The 21836-nt window shown below is 46.3% G+C and overlaps 1 protein-coding gene across 1 annotated transcript in view; it reads right to left on the bottom strand.

Moving 5' to 3' along the window:
• The window catches only part of LOC137623072 (E3 ubiquitin-protein ligase MARCHF6), a 54276-nt gene that overhangs the window by 15822 nt on the left and 16618 nt on the right, over nt 1-21836 (bottom strand). Inside the window, exons 6-7 of the mRNA XM_068353715.1 lie at nt 8861-9073; nt 7828-7996 (exon numbers count right to left, since the gene is read on the bottom strand). Coding sequence (XP_068209816.1) covers nt 7828-7996; nt 8861-9073 — 382 coding nt within the window. The remainder of the gene's footprint in view (nt 1-7827; nt 7997-8860; nt 9074-21836) is intronic.

Raw genomic sequence — 21836 nt, 5'->3', positions numbered from 1 at the left:
CTTACGGAGCCTCGCGATCCTCTTAGGATGCTGAGCGACCCCTAGGAGCTGAAGTATCAAGGGTTGCAACCCATACAACAGGACCTCATCAAAACCTCTAATCTAGGCGCTTCTCAAGAAATGACTTTGACCACCCGCCAAATCAAGTAGGATGCGAAAGGCTTCTTAGCCTTCCGGACAACCCAAAAACAATAATAAAAAATTTCAAGAGAAAGATTAAAAAGGTTATGGAATTAGGGATTTTGTAGTGGTTGAGCCCTCACCCACTACTGCACTCGTTGCTACGAATGGTCCCAGAGTGTAGCAGTTCTCGTAAAGAGACTGGACATTCTTAAGATGAAAAGACGCGAACACTGACTTGCTTTTCCAATAGGTTGCGTCGATTATACTTTGCAGAGATCTATTTTGTTTAAAGGCCATGGAAGTTGCGACAGCTCTAACTTCGTGTGTCCTTACCTTCAGCAAAGCTTGGTCTTCCTCATTCAGATGGGAATGAGCTTCTCGTATTAACAGTCTGATAAAATAGGATAAAGCATTCTTTGACATAGGCAAAGATGGTTTCTTAACTGAACACCATAAAGCTTCAGACGGGCCTCGTAAAGGTTTAGTTCGTTTTAAATAGAACTTAAGAGCTCTTACAGGGCATAAGACTCTTTCTAGTTCATTTCCAACCATACGATAAGTTTGGAATATCGAACGATATTGGCCAAGGCCGAGAAGGCAGCTCGTTTTTGGCTAGAAAACCAAGTTGTAGAACATGTAGCCGTTTCGGATGAGAATCCGATGTTCTTGCTGAAGGCATGAATCTCACTGACTCTTTTAGCTGTGGCTAAGCATACCAGGAAAAGAGTCTTTAAGGTGAGATCTTTCAGGGAGGCTGATTGTAGCGGTTCGAACCTATCTGACATAAGGAATCTTAGTACCACGTCTAAATTCCAACCAGGTGTAACCAAACGACGCTCCTTCGTGGTCTCAAAAGACTTAAGGAGGTCCTGTAGATCTTTATTGTTGGAAAGATCTAAGCCTCTGTGACGGAAGACTGATGCCAACATGCTTCTGTAACCCTTGATAGTGGGAGCTGAAAGAGATCGTTCTTTCCTCAGATATAAGAGGAAGTCAGCTATTTGAGTTACAGAGGTACTGGTCGAGGATACGGATACTGACTTGCACCAGTTTCGGAAGATTTCCCACTTCGATTGGTAGACTCGAAGGGTGGATGTTCTCCTTGCTCTAGCAATCGCTCTGGCTGCCTCCTTCGAAAAGCTTCTAGCTCTCGAGAGTCTTTCGATAGTCTGAAGGCAGTCAGACGAAGAGCGTGGAGGCCTTGGTGTACCTTCTTTACGTGTGGCTGACGTAGAAGGTCCACCCTTAGGGGAAGTGTTCTGGGAACGTCTACTAGCCATCGAAGTACCTCGGTGAACCATTCTCCCGCGGGCCAGAGGGAAGCAACTAGCGTCAACCTTGTCCCTTCGTGAGAGGCGAACATCTGCAGTACCTTGTTGACAATCTTGAACGGAGGGAATGCATATAGATCTAGATGTGACCAATCTAGGAGAAAGGCATCTATATGAACTGCTGCTGGGTCCGGGATTGGTGAGCAAAATATTGGGAGCCTCTTGGTCATCGAGGTTGCGAAGAGATCTATGGTTGGCTGGCCCCAGGTGGCCCAAAGTCTCTTGCATACATCCTTGTGGAGGGTCCATTCTGTTGGAATTATTTGTCCCTTCCGACTGAGACAATCTGCCATGACATTCAAGTTGCCTTGGATGAACCTCGTTACTAGTGATATGTCTAGACCTTTTGACCAGGTGAGGAGGTCCCTTGCGATCTCGTACAACGTCAGAGAGTAGGTCCCTCCTTGCTTGGAGATGTACGCCAAAGCCGTGGTGTTGTCCGAGTTCACCTCCACCACTTTGCCTTGAAGGAGAGACCTGAAGCTTTTCCAGGCCAGACGTACTGCCAGTAGCTCCTTGCAGTTGAAATGCATTGTCCTTTGACTCGAGTTCCATATTCCCGAGCATTCCCGACCGTCTAATGTCGCACCCCAGCCTATGTCCGATGCGTCCGAGAAGAGAACGTGGTTGGGAGTCAGAACAGTCAGGGGAAGACCCTCTCTTAGGTTGATATAGTCCTTTCACCAAGTCAGACAAGACTTTATCTTTTCGGAAACCGGGATCGAGACCGCTTCTAGCGTCTTGTCCTTTTTCCAGTGAAAAGCTAGATGGTATAGAAGAGGACGGAGGTGTAGTCTTCCTAGTGACACAAATTGATCCACGGATGACAGCGTCCCTACCAGACTCATCCACAGCCTGACTGAGCAGCGTTCCTTCTTCAGCATCTTCTGGATGGATAGCAGGGCTGGGGGCTGATCGTCTTGTTCAGCAACGTCCTCATCAGAGGGTTCCTCATCCGAAACTGATGAGGAAACGGCAACGGAGTGGGCAACGTCTGACTCGCTGAATCCGGTCGCACTGGTGGATGCGTGACGGAGCCGGATGCAATATCATGGAACTGCTGCACAGTCTGTGAACTGTCAACAACCATGGGTGCGCGAGGAAGCACAGCGTCAACCCGAAACTGTCTACACCGCCTGGGTTGTGCAGTCAACACCCTACCGGGTTGCTGAGGTTGACGCACTGCGTCACAACAAGTCACCTCTGCTGGTTGTTGAACGTCCTGAACGTCAACAACCACCTCCGAGCGTCGCTTAACGTCAACGTGCGGCTGGCAACCCACACTGGGTCGCATCGGTGGAGGAACCACCTCAACTGGCAGACGCGAGTAGGTTACCTCAGCGTCAACAGGGCGCACAACCGACCGGTTGGAAGGTTGTTGGCCAGAAGGTTCTTCTCCGCATTTAAGTCCTCTATCAAGGACGCAAGCTTGGACTGCATGTCTTGCAGCAAAGCCCATTTAGGGTCTACGGGAGCAGGTGTGGCAACAGACGGGGTTAGCGACTGAGGCGGAACCGTTTACCATCCCTGAAAGCCTTGTTATGCGTGACATAATAGTACAGCAAAACTTCAAAGGCTCGACAACAGCTGAGAAGTTGACCTGTAAACAACTTGGAGCGTCTCCTGGCTAGGCGCCAGGGAGAGTCTACCAGAATTGAGAAGTCTATCTGGGAAGAAGCATGAACTCCCAAGCCGAGAACTTCTCTCGTGTCATATCAGACTCTCGCTCTATAAACCAGTTTAAAAGAAGGGAAAGCAAAGGCTGTATCCCCCAAACTCCTCCTGGTGAAAAACCAGTCGCCTAGCCAACGTAACGCTCTCTAGGAGAGCGAGAGAGCACTAGCTTAAAAACAACGGCTTCGAAGTAGCTAGGCCTAGTGTAAGCTCTGACGTTTAGGCGAACGAGGAGCAGCAGTTACAAGATCCGGACGAAGATCCTTAAAAAAATCATCATGATTTAATTAAAGTCCATAGGAGGCTAAGCAGCTTAAGGCTCCTCTCCATCTGACAGAGTCCTCAAGGGAATATCAGTAGGAAGGAGAACAGCAACTTCCTCATCTACAGGAACCTTGTCCGATAAAAGCTGAGTCTCTCACTGGTGCATTAGTAGCGGACCAGAACGCAACGTCATGTAACTGCTTGACAGTCTGTGAACTGTCAACAACTGAACTGTCAACCACAACAGGTGTGTGAGGACGTTCAGCGTCCACTCGAGACTGCTTTGACTGCCTAGACTGAGCAGTCAAAACAACTCTAGAATGCGGAGGTTGACGCACAGCGTCAAAACAAGTCAACTCCGATTGTTAGTGAACGTCTAGAACGTCAACAGGAGCATCAGCCAGTGGCCTAACGTCCAAATGCGGCTGAAAAACCACACGAGACCGCATCGAGTGTGGTTCTAAACAACCTGACTGACGTGACTAAGCTACGCCAACGTCAACAGTAAGCACAAAGGAACGTTAGGTTGGCTGAAAGCCAGGATATCGATGAGATAAACGGCTAGACTCAACGGACTAATCGGCAGAATAGTCTTCCATAAGGGAGGCAAGCATATACTGCATGTTTTGCCATACAACCCCTTAAGGATCAACGGAAATGGTTGTGGTAATAGACGAGGGTAACGTCTGTGACCGCAACACTTTGCCTACAAAAAAAGACTTTCGGAGTCTGTGTTACGCTTTTGTTAGGCGGCGAGCAGTTATCCGATGACTGCATAGGGTCAGAGCTGTCCTAATGGCTGTAACCAGGACGCTGGACCTGTCCTGAAAGGACTGACTTTCGCTTAAGGGCTTCGAAACCTTGTGACAGGTTTCTTATGCGAAAAGCCTACGGATGGCGAGGAGAAACAACGTCTCTCTCGTCTTATGGTAGGGGAGATCTTGGTAAGAAACACCCGATACCATAGAGGGAAAACATATGTTCGTTGGTCAAGGCCTCTCGAACCCATAAGTCTTTTGACATTACTTCTCCCCTGGGCTTGGGAGCTTGCAAGAGGTCCCGGACTAGGTGAACGACAGGCACGAACAGACGAACCCTCGGACGCAACACTGTAATCGGACGCAACACTGTAACACTTTGCGCATATCACTTTATCACTTCGATTTTCTGTTTTGCACTTATTTCTACCTGAAGCACGCAATTCTACCCTTCATTAAAAGGTAGTAATTGCGAAATTAGTCGTATAATGCAAGCTCATAATACCAGCAAAAAACAGAAAACATATTTAAAGATAAAAAGAAAAATCAGTGGCTGGGAAAGAGACTAAACACTAGTTCATATAACTACGTTTTCAATCTCTCACCGCACATAGCCTGGGGACGAGAATAAAAACCTAAAAACGTTTTATCCTTCCTCCCCGTACAGAGACTAGGGACGAGAGTAACACGAGAACAACGTTACCCGCTTGAACGGAACGTTTTCTCTCCTCTCTCTCCCTCCGTCTCTATCTCTCTCTCTCTTTCTCTCTTGATTTCGCACCTAAGAGAAGAGCCCAATTATATATCGTCAAAAAAACATGTTATTTGACTAAAGGAAAAAACAAAGGTTTTTCAAATAAAAAGTTCCTTTAAATTAGAATTTAAAACATTTAAGCTAAGAAAGAATGAACAAAACGTCAGAATCGATTTACTCTTACTGCAAAGTGAAACCGTGATACACTCTCTCTCTATCGTAACGATAGAGCGCATGTTGAACGTCCTGAACGTCAACAACTGCGTAGCATAAAAAACTAAACGTTAGTTCATCTTTGAAAACAGTACGAAGACTATCAAAGAAATTCTTTCATAAAATATACATTTAAAAAGTTTTAAATCCTTTAAAAGCTAAAGACGATATAAAGGGCTCAATGTTGATTAACTTCGGTTTCCAAGTTAGGACCGCCTACTCTCAGGAAAGGTCTATATAAACAAAGCATTAAAATTTATTTTATATGTTTAAAAAAAATGGAAAGTTAATCGAAGAGGCCTAATAAAGGCGGAGAGATATAAAATATATAGAGGAAAATCTATAACGTGATAAGATAAATACTAAAAGCCTAAACACACTTCCTTCTAAGGGAAGGGTCGGCCATTTAAAAGTGAAAGAAAGTCCATACTCTCTTTGTCACCATAATTAAATCTATCCAAAACGAGTTCAAGTTTTGAGATGAAGATAAAACACCTGCATAGCGAAAGCTCAAAACTAGAATAGTGTACTTCACCAATAGTTGTGAAAACAAATCCAGTTAGCAACAGCGAATTAGTAGGTCTTGCCGGTAGCCCGACAGAGAGAAAATTGAGTTCTTTGTTTACATTGAGTACTGAGTACCTGCACGACAGATGGCGCTGTTGAAGTACACCCCCTACCTGCATAGCGATCGCTGGCGGATTTTTAACGTAGAGTTTTCTGTCGAGCAACAGAGTTGCAGCTTATATAATCACCGGCTAAGTTAAATATTGAAAAAACTGATGTACAGGTAATTGAAAGTACATGTCCTTCAGATCCACTGAAAGCATAAAGACTTCCTCTCATGGAACTCGGCACAGAATGTACTGTTTTCATCATTAACTTAGTTTGGCGCACAAACTAATTCAGTTTCGATTAGCCGAGAGCCATTCGGGTGCCGTCTAACCATCCTAAAGAGAGGTAGTGTCAGATGAAGCCTTTTCTTTACAACTATAGCAACCTTCCTGGAATTTTTCAAACTCTTCCTTTTATTTTTCTTCTATAGAAGGGCCAGAATCAGAATAGTAAGTCAAAGATAAGGATGAGGTAGTTGGAGGAGGAAGAGGAAAAATGTACATTTCTCCCTTTTTCCAATCATCATCTCAGGCTCTGCAAGGGGAGGTGTCTAAGTCTGAGTATCTAACGATGACGATGATGCTCGCCCGACAGGTGAAACCACAGAGGTTGCACCAACAGGAACTACAACACTGGAGAATGCTGTCAAGGGAGAGGGGCTAGGCACACTCACAGGGGACTACAACACACATGCAGGGTTATAGGCAAAGAGAGAGTGGGAGTTACAGGCCATAGATGCTCACGAACAAGGGTTGGTGTAACGGGCACAGGAGTGATGCAAGTGTTTGCAGGTTATAAAGATTCACTTTCAGCCCCAGGGCCAACCTATGCCCAACCTTAGGTGTGACACCTATGGGTGCCAAAGCTTTTCTGGCTAACAGCGGTGTCACAGAACGAGCCTTTACAGTCCTTTGAACTAGATGGAGGTACCACTCGGGACATCACTGGAGTTACTGACGATGGGGACATGTTGACCATTGGTTTCACCACTGTATCCCTATGGGAGACACTGGCACTAGGGACACGGGAGAGACGTAGCCTTAGCTACCTACTCCTTCCACAAGTCATAGAAGGCTTACCTGAAAGACCTAGGGAGGTCCAAGCCTTCCCTAGGTCAAACTTGTCGTCTTCAGTATGTACAGAAATGACGAAAATCCAACTTCTGATGGGGTGGAGTAAACACTGGGGGAACCCCACATGCCACCAAAACCTGAAGAGACTGCTGAAGTACCTCAGAGAGCTCCTTGCTCCATACTCATACTACCAAGGGATCAAGCCAGGAGTGACGGTTAGCAGATACAAGCAATGAGTGAATGGAAAAACCAAAAGGCCTCCTTGATGTCTTCCTGGGTGTTACCAAGACAAGCCCTGGAGAAGGCTGCGCTCTCTTCCTCCCCCCTCAAAGCACACACCTGTAACTACACAGGAGGTCACGACCTACACTCGGCAATCATACTCCTTAAAAAAAGCAGAGAGAGAGTGTGGATCTAAAGCTGGTTTACACAAAAGCTGGTTGCAATGTCCATCCTTTACCCAGTAAGTACAAATCACTTGCTTCATATCCATAGTAGCAACAACAGACAGCATTCACTTCCTGAAAGAAACAGAAAATGAAAAGTACAATTCAGGGTGCAACAGTAAGTCCATACTCATTGTGACCAATAACAAATTGAAGAGCTTCTGACATGTGGGGGGGAGGAGCAGAGATTCTTGCCCGCTCTCACTAACCTTTCACTGCGTTGTTAATAATTTCAAGTCATTGCAGCTCCCACTGAAACCATATTCCTATTTAAAAGGACGAAAGGTTTATATGCACGTAGGAACAAACTATCAACTATTCAACAGTAAGTATGAAATCTAAGCTTGAACATTCAATTTACAAGAAATTACAAAACTTTGCAAAATATGTATACAGGTAAATATTTAAATATGAAGTCAAATAAATATCTATCCAGAATCATTTCTAAATAAGAAAGGCAGTAGGAAATCTGCATGTCTTGAAGAACTATAAACAATATATTATAAACAGAAAGCTATAAAAGTGCAAACAACTATTAAAAATTTGATCAAATATGAAGTTAAGAATCATACATACCTGTTCAATCTGATTATTGCTGCTAGAGTATGTAACAAGACCAGGCATAACCCAACAACACAATAACCACATAGTGCAGTTAAGAGGCCTTCAAAGTGTGATGCTGATACCCAACCTTTCAGCTTGAATCCAACAATAGTGAAATGACCAATATGGTATGGACAAAAGGCTGTGGAATAAACAAGATATTAGGTCATTTATATCTTAAATATATCAATAAACTATTGACAAAATCCATTATTTAGGTCATGAGTTTACCCTTTTCATGTGGATCTAAAGTAACAATAACATGAATTTTACTAACATCACTAATTCTCCACCAAGAATGGTTATACTTTCCAAAAATAAATAAATGACAAAGATCTAATCAACATTGTAATCACTCCATTTGTATTGATTTGTGCTTTTTACTCTTTTATCTTTTCTCTTCATCCACTCCTTACTTTGCTGTCCAACTACTTAGCCATTCAGTGCCACAGTGCAACAGGAGGAAAACCCTCCAGTTTCATTATCAAGTAAAAGTTGAAAGGCGGGACAGTAAAATTAAAGAAAGGAAGCAAGAACAGAGGTAAAGTAGAAGAACAGAGGTAAAGTAGAAGGCAAAAAAGTTAGTGAAGCTAGGGTTAGTCTGCATAAAGTTTTAATAATGTTTACAGTGCACCTCATGATTTGCAGTAATGACACTGATCATCCCTTGGAAAATTCTTTGAATTAGCCTCTGCATCTTAGAAATATGATCTGTCAGTGTCATGAAACCAATTCATAGTGAATTCATCATACAATAAGGACAAATGAATGTAACATCAAAACTGAACAGCAATGCAGGAGAGTAAACGCTAAATCATTCTTACCAAGATCCTTACAAGGAACCATTAATTTCCTTAATCACAACATAAAAATTCTTATCTTTTACAAATTACTGTACAAGGCTTTATATTTTCCTTACATGGAATAAGTGCAAATCATCTACATAAAATCAAACAGTGTGTTAAAAATCAGGCAAGAAAAACTCCAAAGGATCAAGCAGACTTACCAAATACAAGAATAAACATTGTGTTTAAAGAGACAACCCAAAAGACATGTTCAAGAAATACAAGCGAGCCATCCAGCCCTAAGAGCCGCTCCCAAGTGAGCTCTTCTGCAGCCCTGTCCCATTCTATAGGATTCCAATTCATATCATCTGCTGCAGCTCCTGGATCCAAATTATTGTTTCCTGGAACACCTTCATGTAAAATCTCGCCATCTCCTGATAGGGAATTTAGTTAAATTATTACCTAATACAAATAATCACCATTACATATTTATAAAGGTTTAAGCTACCTTACTGATTATCAAATACTCAACCTTACCCCTTTATTTACTTCTTTCACATATTATAGTGCAATACCTCCAATTATATTTTTATAAACAATCTGGGATATGGTTGCCCATATCCAAATAGAAAACTTTATAAAATTTCTTATTTCTACACTTGACTGATGTTCATATTGCTTCCTCTCCAGAAGTTCGGTTTAATCCACATTTACCTGTAAAATATCTAAATTTTCCACCTTCTTCCCTTTCCATATACACTTAACCAAAATAAACGAATGCAATCTTCTAGGCTAAGTAGAAAGAAGTCCAGAACTTCCAAGCCAGATACTCTTTGTCTCTCCAGTTTCTACAGTAAGTAAAAATTATCCCTGCCCCTTGATACATTTAGTCAAGTGGGGAGGAGGGTGGACATCTATATGAACTTAGTTAAGTATAGAAATAAGAAATCTTATCATTAAAATTCTGTTTATTTCTATGAACCTCCCCTGATGTTCATATAGCTGACTCCCACACTGTTGGGGGTAAGGTACAACTGAAGGAAAGAGAGGGATAATTTCAAGTACAAGTAATGCAACATGTTTAAGATTACTAAACTGGGCTACATTACTTCTGACAAACCATTTGAAATACGGTTTCAAATAAGGCCACCAGATTGTTTACTAAAGTAATTTAAATTACATTGTACTGGACTGTAGATTGTCTCCAAGTGTTACCTTTGATCTAGCTGATACTTCTGATTGATTTTAAATTGAATATTAAATATAGTCTCCATATTCATAGATAAGAGTGTAATACACTAACTGTAATTGAAATTACTTATCGACCACATCCTCTACTGCCACTATGGGGCCCAGAGCCCAGCAGTCTTAATAAGGAAACCATGCTTCTTTAAAAAGTTTGGCAAAAACCAATTTGGTATGCCATTGAACTGTTACTAACAATCTATCAAAAGAAAGATTACAAAAGTTATGGAAAGTAGCTGGACTCCTAACATCATGTACAGTAATAGCTCAGGATACAAAATTAATTCGTTCCAAAGGGGCTTTGTAACATGATTTTCTTTGTATGATGAAATAGAATGAAATTGAGCCAAATTCATTTGAATCATTCAATATACCTAACAGCGCGAATTTTATTTCGTATCCAGAGGAATTTTTTCGTAATATGAGACAAAAAATCTTTGTACGTTTTTTCATATGAGGAATTTTTCATAAACATGTTATTTTTATTAATAAAATAAATTTTTGAATATACTTACCCGGTGATCATATAGCTGCAACTCTGTTGCTCGACAGAAAAACCTACGGTCAAAATACGCCAGCGATCGCTATGCAGGTGGGGGTGTACATCAACAGCGCCATCTGTCGAGCAGGTACTTAGTACTCCAAGTAAACAAAGAAACAATTTTCTCCTCGGTCCACTGGGTCTCTATTGGGGAGGAAGGGAGGGTCCTTTAATATATGATCACCGGGTAAGTATATTCAAAAATTTATTTTATTAATAAAAATAACATTTTTCAATATTAAACTTAGCCGGTGATCATATAGCTGATTCACACCCAGGGGGGTGGGTAGAGACCAGCATTACATGTTTACATTATTATGAGCTAAGTATTTTGTAAATAGGAACGATTTCCATTTGTATTTGGCATGTAAACAATGTACAAACGAGCTACAAGCGAGGGGTGTGCTCTACAACGTTCACAGTGTCACACACAGGTGACGTTCATAAGTCATGGTTCTCTATCTCCTCCCAAGTCTTGATCGGCTAGGAAGAGACTGATTAAGTTTGAACAGTAATTAACTGGGTCATTGAGTTTAAAATGGAAAATCTTCACTGAACAGCCTGATAGTTCTGTAAATTATACTGATAAATGAATGTAATGAGGATGGTAATATGACATCTAGTCTAATAACAGGTTCATCAAACATTCTTCAAACTAGTCAAGTTACACAAAGCAATAATTACACTGATGAAAGTAATGCAATGTCTGATATAATATCAGGTCGATCGAGCATTCTACGACATTGGATATAGACATGTTAATCATGAGATGAAAAATCATAGTCTTCATGCCATTTGGGCGTTTTGACAGTCCTGGATGGCCGGCCTACGGCGAGACCAATTGGTGGGATGGGATTTGCTAGTTGGGGTGGAGCGGCTGGCGTTGAAGGTCTGACACGACTTGGTGTTGCTGGTGGGGGCAGTGGAGTTTGGTCGTTCGGCGTTGTGTGTATAAGCTGGCGAGTGTGGTTGGCCGGCTTTACAGGCGTGAGTTGGGGAGGTTGATCGACTGATGTTGGGTAATGTCGGTCAGCCAGCAGTTGTGGTTGGTCAGCAGGCGGGTCCGGCGGTGTTGATACGTGTCGGTTAGTCTCCTTCGGCTTGGTCGGGGCCGCGCTTGCGGGTGGTTGAAGGGGTATGCCACCATAGGTTATATTTTGCGGCTCTGTCGGGGTCGTAACCGGTGTGAACTTTCTCAGGAATTTCCGATTGCGCAGCGATACTCGGCCCGAGCCATCAACCTTTACCACGTACTGGTCGTACTGCCTTACCTCGACGACTGTCCCGGTCCTGTCCCATTTGGTGGGATGTGGGCCAGTTTGATTCTGAATGCGAACATGGTCACCAACCCGTAGGGGTGGCAGACGGCGAGTGTGTTGTGACCAAGTGTCCATCATGCGGACATGGCGCTTGCGTAGGGCTTCTTCCCTGGATGTCAGGGTTTCGCGCCATGTGGTGTGGGGGTTGTACTTCCCAGGAAGGATAGGGATGAGATCGCGGATCGGGTGACCGAAGACGCACATGGCTGGGGAGATTCTTGTGACTGGGTCTGGAGTGTTCCTGTACTGGAGGACTGCTTTCTGAACGGCATCTGTGTCTAGGTCTCCATTTGTCCCCGTGTTGTTAGTAATCAGGCGCTTCATCATTTTCACTCCGATTTCCGCTCGGCAATTGCTGTGTGGAAATGCTACTGATGACAGTCGGTGGTGGACACCCCAGTCTCTCAAGAACCCCCGTGTTTCGGTTGCCGTGAATTCTGGCCCACCATCGCTGGCAAGTTCCTCAGGAATTCCGTACGTGACGAATGCACGGCGCAGGTTGTCAATTAGTCCTTTGGCACCACTGGTAGACTTTGATATAAGTGGCCAGTTCGAGTATCGGTCCACAATTACCAGGTAGTGGGCGCCCTTGTGAGTGAAGTAGTCGGCACACATTGACTGGAATGGGTAAACAGGCAAGACGGGTGGGGTAGGGGGGGCGGATGGTTGGGAGGGGGCCATGCGGTGGCAATCCTCACAGTTATCTCTAGTCGCCTGTATGTCTGCGGTAATGCCTGGCCAGTACACTGATGCCTCTGCACGAGCAGTCATCATGGAAACACCCTGATGTGCCGAATGTAATGCGGAAAGGACACCCTGGCGCAAGCACGTCGGGATGATAACACGATCTTTGAACAATGCGACACCATCAAAGGTGATGAGCTCGTTCCGTAGGTGGTAGTACGCACGGAGGTGTTGTGGCATGTCATCTTTTGATGTCGGGAACCCATGTTCGATGAACTCTGTGAGCACGTGAAGGGCGGGATCGCTTGCTGTAGATTCCCGTACACGGTCCCAGGTGACCGCTGGAAGGGAATCTAGGGCTGTGAGGTATGCGGGCTCTTCAATCGTGCATGTGTCACAGTCCCTCATGCGTATGCCGGCAAGGATATCGTGGTGGACCGACGGTATGGAGTGGTCGCAGACTGATGCATTGTCGTCAGGGAGATACAGTTTTTCTGGGTTGGTGTCGCCTCTCGGATGACGTGAAATGGCATCAGCTGCTTTGTTGCGCATCCCTGGCACGTATACGATGCGGAAGCGGTAGCGCAGTGTCTTTTCCTTTAGGTTGCGCAGTCGGGGATTCGGGATGTCATCCAGGGATCGGTTCCCCAACACCTTTAATAGTGGCTTGTGATCTACCGCAATGACCAGGTTTGAGCAGCCGAGGACAAAGTAGCGTGATTTGTCAAGGGCATCGGCTACCGCCAGGGCTTCCCCCTCTATCGCGGCATACCTGGATTCGGCTGGGTGCGTGAAACGACTCCCGACTAGGGTCACCTTCCAACCTTCGCGGCAGCAGAATGGCTTGTCTGTTGGGCATTGGCAATGTTTTTGGAATAGCCAGAACCCGATGCCTTCTTTAGACCAATCGGTCGCAAGGCATGTCGGCTTGGTTTTGTCGAAGATGCGCACCCCGTTGGTAATTTCATCTACAATGGCCTCTTTAGATGCTTGGAATGCGCTTTCAAGATCGTCGGTCCACGTAAATGCCTTGTCGGGTTTCAGTAGCTCGCGGAATGGGAGCATGCGCTCAGCCATACTGAAAGCATAAGACACTTGGTTTACTAGGCCAAACCAAGATCGAGCGTCGGTAATGTTCTTCGGGCGTGGGAAGTCTGATATTGCCTGCAGGTATTTCGCACAAGGGCGCACGCTGTCCATTGAGATGGTGAAGCCGGCGAATTCTACCTCGCGACAGCCAAACACAAATTTGTCGGGATTGAGGGTGATGCCGTTTCTCCCGCAGACGTCGAGCCAAGTGACTGCCTGGTAGAAGCTTTCCTCAATAGTGTCGGCCCACAGTAATGTGTCATCAACGCATTTCGTCATGTCACGGACGTCGGATACTATCTCATCATATCGCCTTGAGTAGCCATCGCCTGACGCGGCATAGCCTTGTGGGGCGACACAGTATCGATATCTGCCCCAGGGTGTGATAAAGGTGGTTATGTGGCGGTCCTCCTTGTGCAGTGGTACACTGTGGTATCCATTCCAGGCATCGAACACTGTTTTTAGTTTCCCCGGTGGGACACAACGGGCCTGATGAAAGGGCGATTGGGTGTGGTGTGTTTCACGAGTGGCATGAGCATTGAGAGCCTGAAGGTCTACCGTCCTTCTAGGCTTCCCCGTCTTCTTGGCGCAGACTACCATTCTGTGGCACCATGTCACCGGCTCTCCTACAGGCACTGGCTCGATAACTCCCATTTTGACGTCTTGGTCCAGACCTGCTTTCACGGTTTCTTGCCAGTGTAACGCTACTGGAATGGGTGTGTGATGGGCAACGGGCTTAGCATCTGAGTCAACCATCAAGCGCATCGGTGGGGCCGCCATCATGGGGAGGGGCTGGTGGACGCACGTGTTGAATGTGCTGGAGGCGTAAAGTTCCTTCAGGTATTGTTGAATGGCCTCCCTGTTACCTTCTGTGGCCGGCATGGGGATAGACGTAGGTTTAGGTGGGGGCGCCGTGCGCCGAGGACAATTGCATTGAGATGTCACGCCATTGTCACATGTATCATTTTGCGGTGTACAATTGTCTGTGGTTGCCGCACTGCACGACTTCTCACCCAGTGTGGGGAAATCTTTGGAGATTATGCCAAGATCGACGCAGGCGCTGCGTGACAAGAACACTCTGTCGGTCGAATCCGTGACATACACTATTTGCCGAGATTCGGTTTGCGGATCTCCGGCGTGTGTTCCGCAGAATCGGACGATGGCTGCCCCTAAGATACAGATATCTTGTTTATTCGCAGCCTTCATTCTCATCGAGACCGGGAGCAGGTCCGCGGTCGTCAGGCCCATCTGCTCGATAACGTTAACCCCGACCAGACAACTCTGGCAACCGGTGTCGGCCATGGCAGGGAGTGTTGCGGGTCTTGCGCGCTTGACCGGTCTGAATCCCAGGGCGAGGTAATCCCCTGCATGGATGCTGAGTCGGAGGTTTATGAACGGCTGCGGTTGGGAGTTCCGCCTGAGCCATCTGTCGCACATGTTGTCATACAGGTGGTGATCTAGTGCTAGCAACTGTTCACCGTCGATCGTTCGGATATCTGACATGGCACACAACTCTACGAATGCTGCCGTCTGTTCGTCGCATGCGTCTGTGTTGGCAGATTCAGCCGCCAATTTACTCCGGCACATTCGCTCTATGTGGTTATCGCGATTACATTTGCGGCACTTTCTACTGTAAGCCGGGCACTCAGTCTTCCTGATTCGCCAGGGCGCATTCTTGCCATGGCCCTTCTCACCACAGTACCCGCAAACAGCTTGTCTGCCACCGTCACTTGCATCCGTCTGACGTGCATCACCCCTGTTTACCGCGTTTTGGCGCTTGATGCGGCGATAGGAGCTGGTGACAGCCTCTGCGCCATGACTGTGGGTGTCCAGCAATCGGGACGCAGACTGCTTACCAGACTCTTTCGCTTCGATGAACCTGATCGTTTCCTCCAGCGACATCTCCTGCCGCTGGTCGCTAAGTAGATCCAGCTGGATGTCCTGGTCAGCGATACCTCGTGCAAGCACATCTTTGATCACGTCGTCCGCAAAGTTTACGTTTAGTCCACATATGCACTTCTTGACGTATTTGCACGTGTTTGCTTGGGCCTTCACGCGGGCGTGAAATGCCCGTATCGGTTCCTCGCGGCCCTGTCGCATGTTTGAGAGAGCCGCCCGCGCCACCATCGCGTTCTCCCCGCGCACCGCGAGGGCTTTTATCGCACTAAGCACTGCATCCTCCGGTTCGCCTACCAGGCTCCTCCCCGCGGCGCTGGTGATGTCCTTGCGTAGGCTCTCCTCACAACATTCAAGGAGCTGTACCACAACATCATCCCCTTGGAGCCCGGTTCCCTTGCGGTATTCGCCCCAACGAGTTAGGAAATAGTCCCACTCCCCACTCGTGCCGGCCGCTGATATCGTTGGGCGCTTAAGTTTTTCAACCTTGGTGCTTGGCGGGTGGTACTGAGCTACTGGGCCCTGGGCATGAGTCGTTGTGTGTGCGTTCAGGAGCGCTGCGGTAATGATGGGCTCTGTGGATGCCTCGGTTCGATAGGTGCATCCAGGCACTGGGCAACCAATGCTTTGTGCGGCCATTTTGCTGCTTATCACTGTGAATTACCTACTAGGGAATTACTGATAGAGTGAATCACTTTAATCACTGTAAACCATTTGGATACTACTGACCTTTTGAGTCCCTTTTGCTGTATTCACGTTCTCCACAGGTTTGCGGGTTTGTTCATATCGTGGTGTAGGGACACACAATCAGGTAGATCTAGTAACAGACTTAACTTTAATACACAGCAACACTATTCTTGACAATTCCCGGTTGCATTAGATTCAAGTCCATTCACTTTTGTTATGGCCACGTTTAGATTACCCTTGGCTGGCACTAGTCACCACATCATCACTCAGCTCGTTGCATCACTTACAATAATGTCTTTTAACAATGGCTTCTCCCTCGGATCGTTTGTACATAAATAGGAACGATTTCCATTTGTATTTGGCATGTAAACAATGTACAAACGAGCTACAAGCGAGGGGTGTGCTCTACAACGTTCACAGTGTCACACACAGGTGACGTTCATAAGTCATGGTTCTCTATTTTGTATTTCATTTTAGCAGTTATTCAAAATAACAAACATAAAATAAATAAGTACCTGGTAAGGAAGTCGACTTGAACAATTACTCTGCCTTTTTAAGTACGTCTTCCTTACGGAGCCTCGCGATCCTCTTAGGATGCTGAGCGACCCCTAGGATCTGAAGTATCAAGGGTTGCAACCCATACAACAGGACCTCATCAAAACCTCTAATCTAGGCGCTTCTCAAGAAATGACTTTGACCACCCGCCAAATCAAGTAGGATGCGAAAGGCTTCTTAGCCTTCCGGACAACCCAAAAACAATAATAAAACATTTCAAGAGAAAGATTAAAAAGGTTATGGAATTAGGGAATTGTAGTGGTTGAGCCCTCACCCACTACTGCACTCGTTGCTACGAATGGTCCCAGAGTGTAGCAGTTCTCGTAAAGAGACTGGACATTCTTAAGATAAAAAGACGCGAACACTGATTTGCTTTTCCAATAGGTTGCGTCGATTATACTTTGCAGAGATCTATTTTGTTTAAAGGCCACGGACGTTGCGACAGCTCTAACTTCGTGTGTCCTTACCTTCAGCAAAGCTTGGTCTTCCTCATTCAGATGGGAATGAGCTTCTCGTATTAACAGTCTGATAAAATAGGATAAAGCATTCTTTGACATAGGCAAAGATGGATTCTTAACTGAACACCATAAAGCTTCAGACGGGCCTCGTAAAGGTTTTTAAATAGAACTTAAGAGCTCTTACAGGACATAAGACTCTTTCTAGTTCATTTCCAACCATACGATAAGTTTGGAATATCGAACGATATTGGTCAAGGCCGAGAAGGCAGCTCGTGTTTGGCTAGAAAACCAAGTTGTAGAACATGTAGCCGTTTCGGATGAGAATCCGATGTTCTTGCTGAAGGCATGAATCTCACTGACTCTTTTAGCTGTGGCTAAGCATATCAGGAAAAGAGTCTTAAAGGTGAGATCTTTCAGGGAGGCTGATTGTAGCGGTTCGAACCTGTCTGACATAAGGAATCTTAGTACCACGTCTAAATTCCAACCAGGTGTAACCAAACGACGCTCCTTCGTGGTCTCAAAAGACTTAAGGAGGTCCTGTAGATCTTTCTTGTTGGAAAGATCTAAGCCTCTGTGACGGAAGACTGATGCCAACATGCTTCTGTAACCCTTGATAGTGGGAGCTGAAAGAGATCGTTCTTTCCTCAGATATAAGAGAAAGTCAGCTATTTGAGTTACAGAGGTACTGGTCGAGGATACGGATACTGACTTGCACCAGTTTCGGAAGATTTCCCACTTCGATTGGTAGACTCTAAGGGTGGATGTTCTCCTTGCTCTAGCAATCGCTCTGGTTGCCTCCTTCGAAAAGCCTCTAGCTCTCGAGAGTCTTTCGATAGTCTGAAGGCAGTCAGACGAAGAGCATGGAGGCCTTGGTGTACCTTCTTTACGCGTGGCTGACGTAGAAGGTCCACCCTTAGGGGAAGTGTTCTGGGAACGTCTACTAGCCATCGAAGTACCTCGGTGAGGAATTCTCTCGCGGGCCAGAGGGAAGCAACTAGCGTCAACCTTGTCCCTTCGTGAGAGGCGAACTTCTGCAGTACCTTGTTGACAATCTTGAACGGAGGGAATGCATATAGATCTAGATGTGACCAATCTAGTATAAAGGCATCTATATGAACTGCTGCTGGGTCCGGGATTGGTGAGCAAAATATTGGGAGCCTCTTGGTCATCGAGGTTGCGAAGAGATCTATGGTTGGCTGGCCCCAGGTGGCCCAAAGTCTCTTGCATACATCCTTGTGGAGGGTCCATTCTGTTGGAATTATTTGTCCCTTCCGACTGAGACAATCTGCCATGACATTCAAGTTGCCTTGGATGAACCTCGTTACTAGTGATATGTCTAGACCTTTTGACCAGGTGAGGAAGTCCCTTGCGATCTCGTACAATGTCAGAGAGTAGGTCCCTCCTTGCTTGGAGATGTACGCCAAAGCCGTGGTGTTGTCCGAGTTCACCTCCACCACTTTGCCTTGAAGGAGAGACCTGAAGCTTTTCCAGGTCAGACGTACTGCCAGTAGCTCCTTGCAGTTGAAATGCATTGTCCTCTGACTCGAGTTCCATAATCCCGAGCATTCCCTACCGTCTAATGTCGCACCCCAGCCTACGTCCGATGCGTCCGAGAAGAGAACGTGGTTGGGAGTCTGAACAGTCAGGGGAAGACCCTCTCTAAGGTTGATATAGTCCTTTTACCAAGTCAGACAAGACTTTATCTTTCCGGAAACCGGGATCGAGACCGCTTCTAGCGTCTTGTCCTTTTTCCAGTGAAAAGCTAGATGGTATAGAAGAGGACGGAGGTGTAGTCTTCCTAGTGACACAAATTGATCCACGGATGACAGTGTCCCTACCAGACTCATCCACAGCCTGACTGGGCAGCGTTCCTTCTTCAGCATCTTCTGGATGGATAGCAGGGCTGGGGGTTGATCGTCTTGTTCAGCAACGTCCTCATCAGAGGGTTCCTCATCCGAAACTGATGAGGAAACGGCAACGGAGTGGGCAACGTCTGACTCGCTGAATCCGGTCGCACTGGTGGATGCGTGACGGAGCCGGACGCAATATCATGGCACTGCTGCACAGTCTGTGAACTGTCAACAACCATGGGTGCGCGAGGAAGTACAACGTCAACCCGAAACTGTCTAGACTGTCTGGGTTGTGCAGTCAACACCCTACCGGGTTGCTGAGGTTGACGCACTGCGTCACAACAAGTCACCTCTGCTGGTTGTTGAACGTCTTCCTAGTGACACACTGAACGTCAACAACCACCTCCGAGCGTCGCTTAACGTCAACGTGCGACTGGCAACCCACACTGGGTCGCATCGGTGGAGGAACCACCTCAACTGGCAGACGCGAGTAGGTTACCTCAGCGTCAACAGGGCGCAATACCGACCGGTTGGAAGGTTGTTGGCCAGAAGGAGGAACCACCTCAACTGGCAGACGCGAGTAGGTTACCTCAGCGTCAACAGGGCGCACAACCAACCGGTTGGAAGGTTGTTGGCCAGAAGGTTCTTCTCCGCATTTAAGTCCTCTATCAAGGACACAAGCTTGGACTGCATGTCTTGCAGCAAAGCCCATTTAGGGTCTACGGGAGCAGGTGTGGCAACAGACGGGGTTAGCGACTGAGGCGGAACCATTTACCATCCCTGGAAGCCTTGTTATGTGTGACATAATAGTACAGCAAAACTTCAAAGGCTCGACAAAAGTTGAGAAGTTGACCTGTAAACAACTTGGAGCGTCTCCTGGCTAGGCGCCAGGGCGAGTCTACCAGAATTGAGAAGTCTATCTGGGCAGAGGCATGAACTCCCAAGCCGAGAACTACTCTCGTGTCCTATCAGACTCTCGCTCTATAAGCCAGTTTAAAAGAAGGGAAATCAAAGGCTGTATCCCTAAAACTCCTCCTGGTGCAAAAACCAGTCGCCTAGCCAACGTAACGCTCTCTAGGAGAGCGAGAGAGCACTAGCTTAACAACAACGGCTTCGAAGTAGCTAGGCCTAGTGTAAGTTCTGACGTTTAGGCGAACGAGGAGCAGCAGTTACAAGATCCGGACGAAGATCCTTAAAAAATCATCATGATTTAATTAAAGTCCATAGGAGGCTAAGCAGCTTAAAGCTCCTCTCCAAATGACAGAGTCCTCAAAGGAATATCAGTAGGAGGGAGAACAGCACTTTCTCATCTACAGGAACCTTGTCCGATAAAAGCTAGGTTATCTCAGTGAGTCTCTCACTGGTGCATTAGTAGCAGACCAGAAGGCAACGTCATGTAACTGCTTGACAGTCTGTGAACCGTCAACAACTGAACTGTCAACCACAACAGGTGCGTGAGGACATACAGCACTGGTGCATTAGTAGCAGACCAGAAGGCAACGTCATGTAACTGCTTGACAGTCTGTGAACTGTCAACAACTGAACTGTCAACCACAACAGGTGCGTGAGGACATACAGTGTTCACTCGAGACTGCTTTGACTGTCTATACTGAGCAGTCAAAACAACTATAGAATGCGGAGGTTGACGCACCGCGTCAAAACAAAACAACTTAGACTGTTGTTGTACCTCGCGAACGTCAACGGAAGGTTCCGTGCGTTACTGAACGTCAACATGCGGCTGGCAGGGTACACAGGAACGCATGGGTGGCGGGACTCTCTCAGCTGGAGTGCGGCAGAAGGTTGCCTCAGCGTCCACAGGACGCACAACCGTGTTGGTTGTAGGCTAGAGGTTGGTGCAGTGTCAACCTTCTCCGCACAAAAGTCCCGCATCAATGACGTTAACTGAGACTGCATGGTCTGCAGCACAGACCACTTAGGGTCTACAGGAGCAGGTGCGGCAACAGACGGTGTGACTGCCTGATGCGGTACCGCTTTGCCTCTCTTAGGAGGTGAGCAGTCGTCGGAAGACTGCAGCGAGTCCGAACTGACCCAGTGGCTACAACTGGGCCGTTGGACTTGCGCGGAAGGGACCGACTTGCGCTTAATAAGCTGCGAGACCTTGGTCCATGGTTTCTTACGAGAAACCTCTTCCGCAGACGAGAAATAAATAGGCTCTCTCGTCTTTGTGTGGGTGGGGCGATCTTGGGTAGATACGCCCGAAACCACGGAGGGAAACGTCTGTTCGTTGATCAAGGCCTGACGAAGCCATAAGTCGTTCGACATTACTTCTCCCCTGGGCTTGGGAGCTTGCAAGAGGTCCCGGACTAGGTGAACGACAGGCACGAACAGACGAACCCTCGGACGCAACACTGTAACACTTTGCGCATATCACTTTATCACTTCGATTTTCTGTTTTGCACTTATTACACTGAAATCGAAACTTTTACTGATTTCTACCTGAAAGACGCAATTCTACCCTTCATTAAAAGGTAGTAATTGCGAAATCAGTCGTATAATGCAGCTATTAATACTAGCAAAAAACAGAAAACGTATATAAAAATTCAGTGGCTGGGAAAGAGACTAAACACTCGTTCAAATAAACTACGTTTACAATCTCTCACCGCACATAGCCTGGGGACAAGAATAAAACCCTAGAAACGTTTTATCTTCTTCCCCGTACAGCGACTAGGGAGGAGAGTAACACGAGAACAACGTTACCCGCTTGAACGGAACGTTTTCTCTCCTCTCTCTCCCTCCGTCTCTATCTCTCTCTCACTTTCTCTCTTGATTTCGCACCTAAGAGAAGAGCCCAATTATATTTCGTCAAAAAAACATGTTATTTGACTAAAGGAAAAAACTGAAAGGTTTTTCAA

Source organism: Palaemon carinicauda, chromosome 30 (assembly GCF_036898095.1).
Source record: "Palaemon carinicauda isolate YSFRI2023 chromosome 30, ASM3689809v2, whole genome shotgun sequence".
In the NCBI taxonomy this organism is placed as follows: Eukaryota; Metazoa; Arthropoda; class Malacostraca; order Decapoda; family Palaemonidae; genus Palaemon; species Palaemon carinicauda.
The sequence above is the reverse complement of the archived record's forward strand: the minus strand, read 5'-3'. Positions and strand labels throughout refer to the sequence as shown.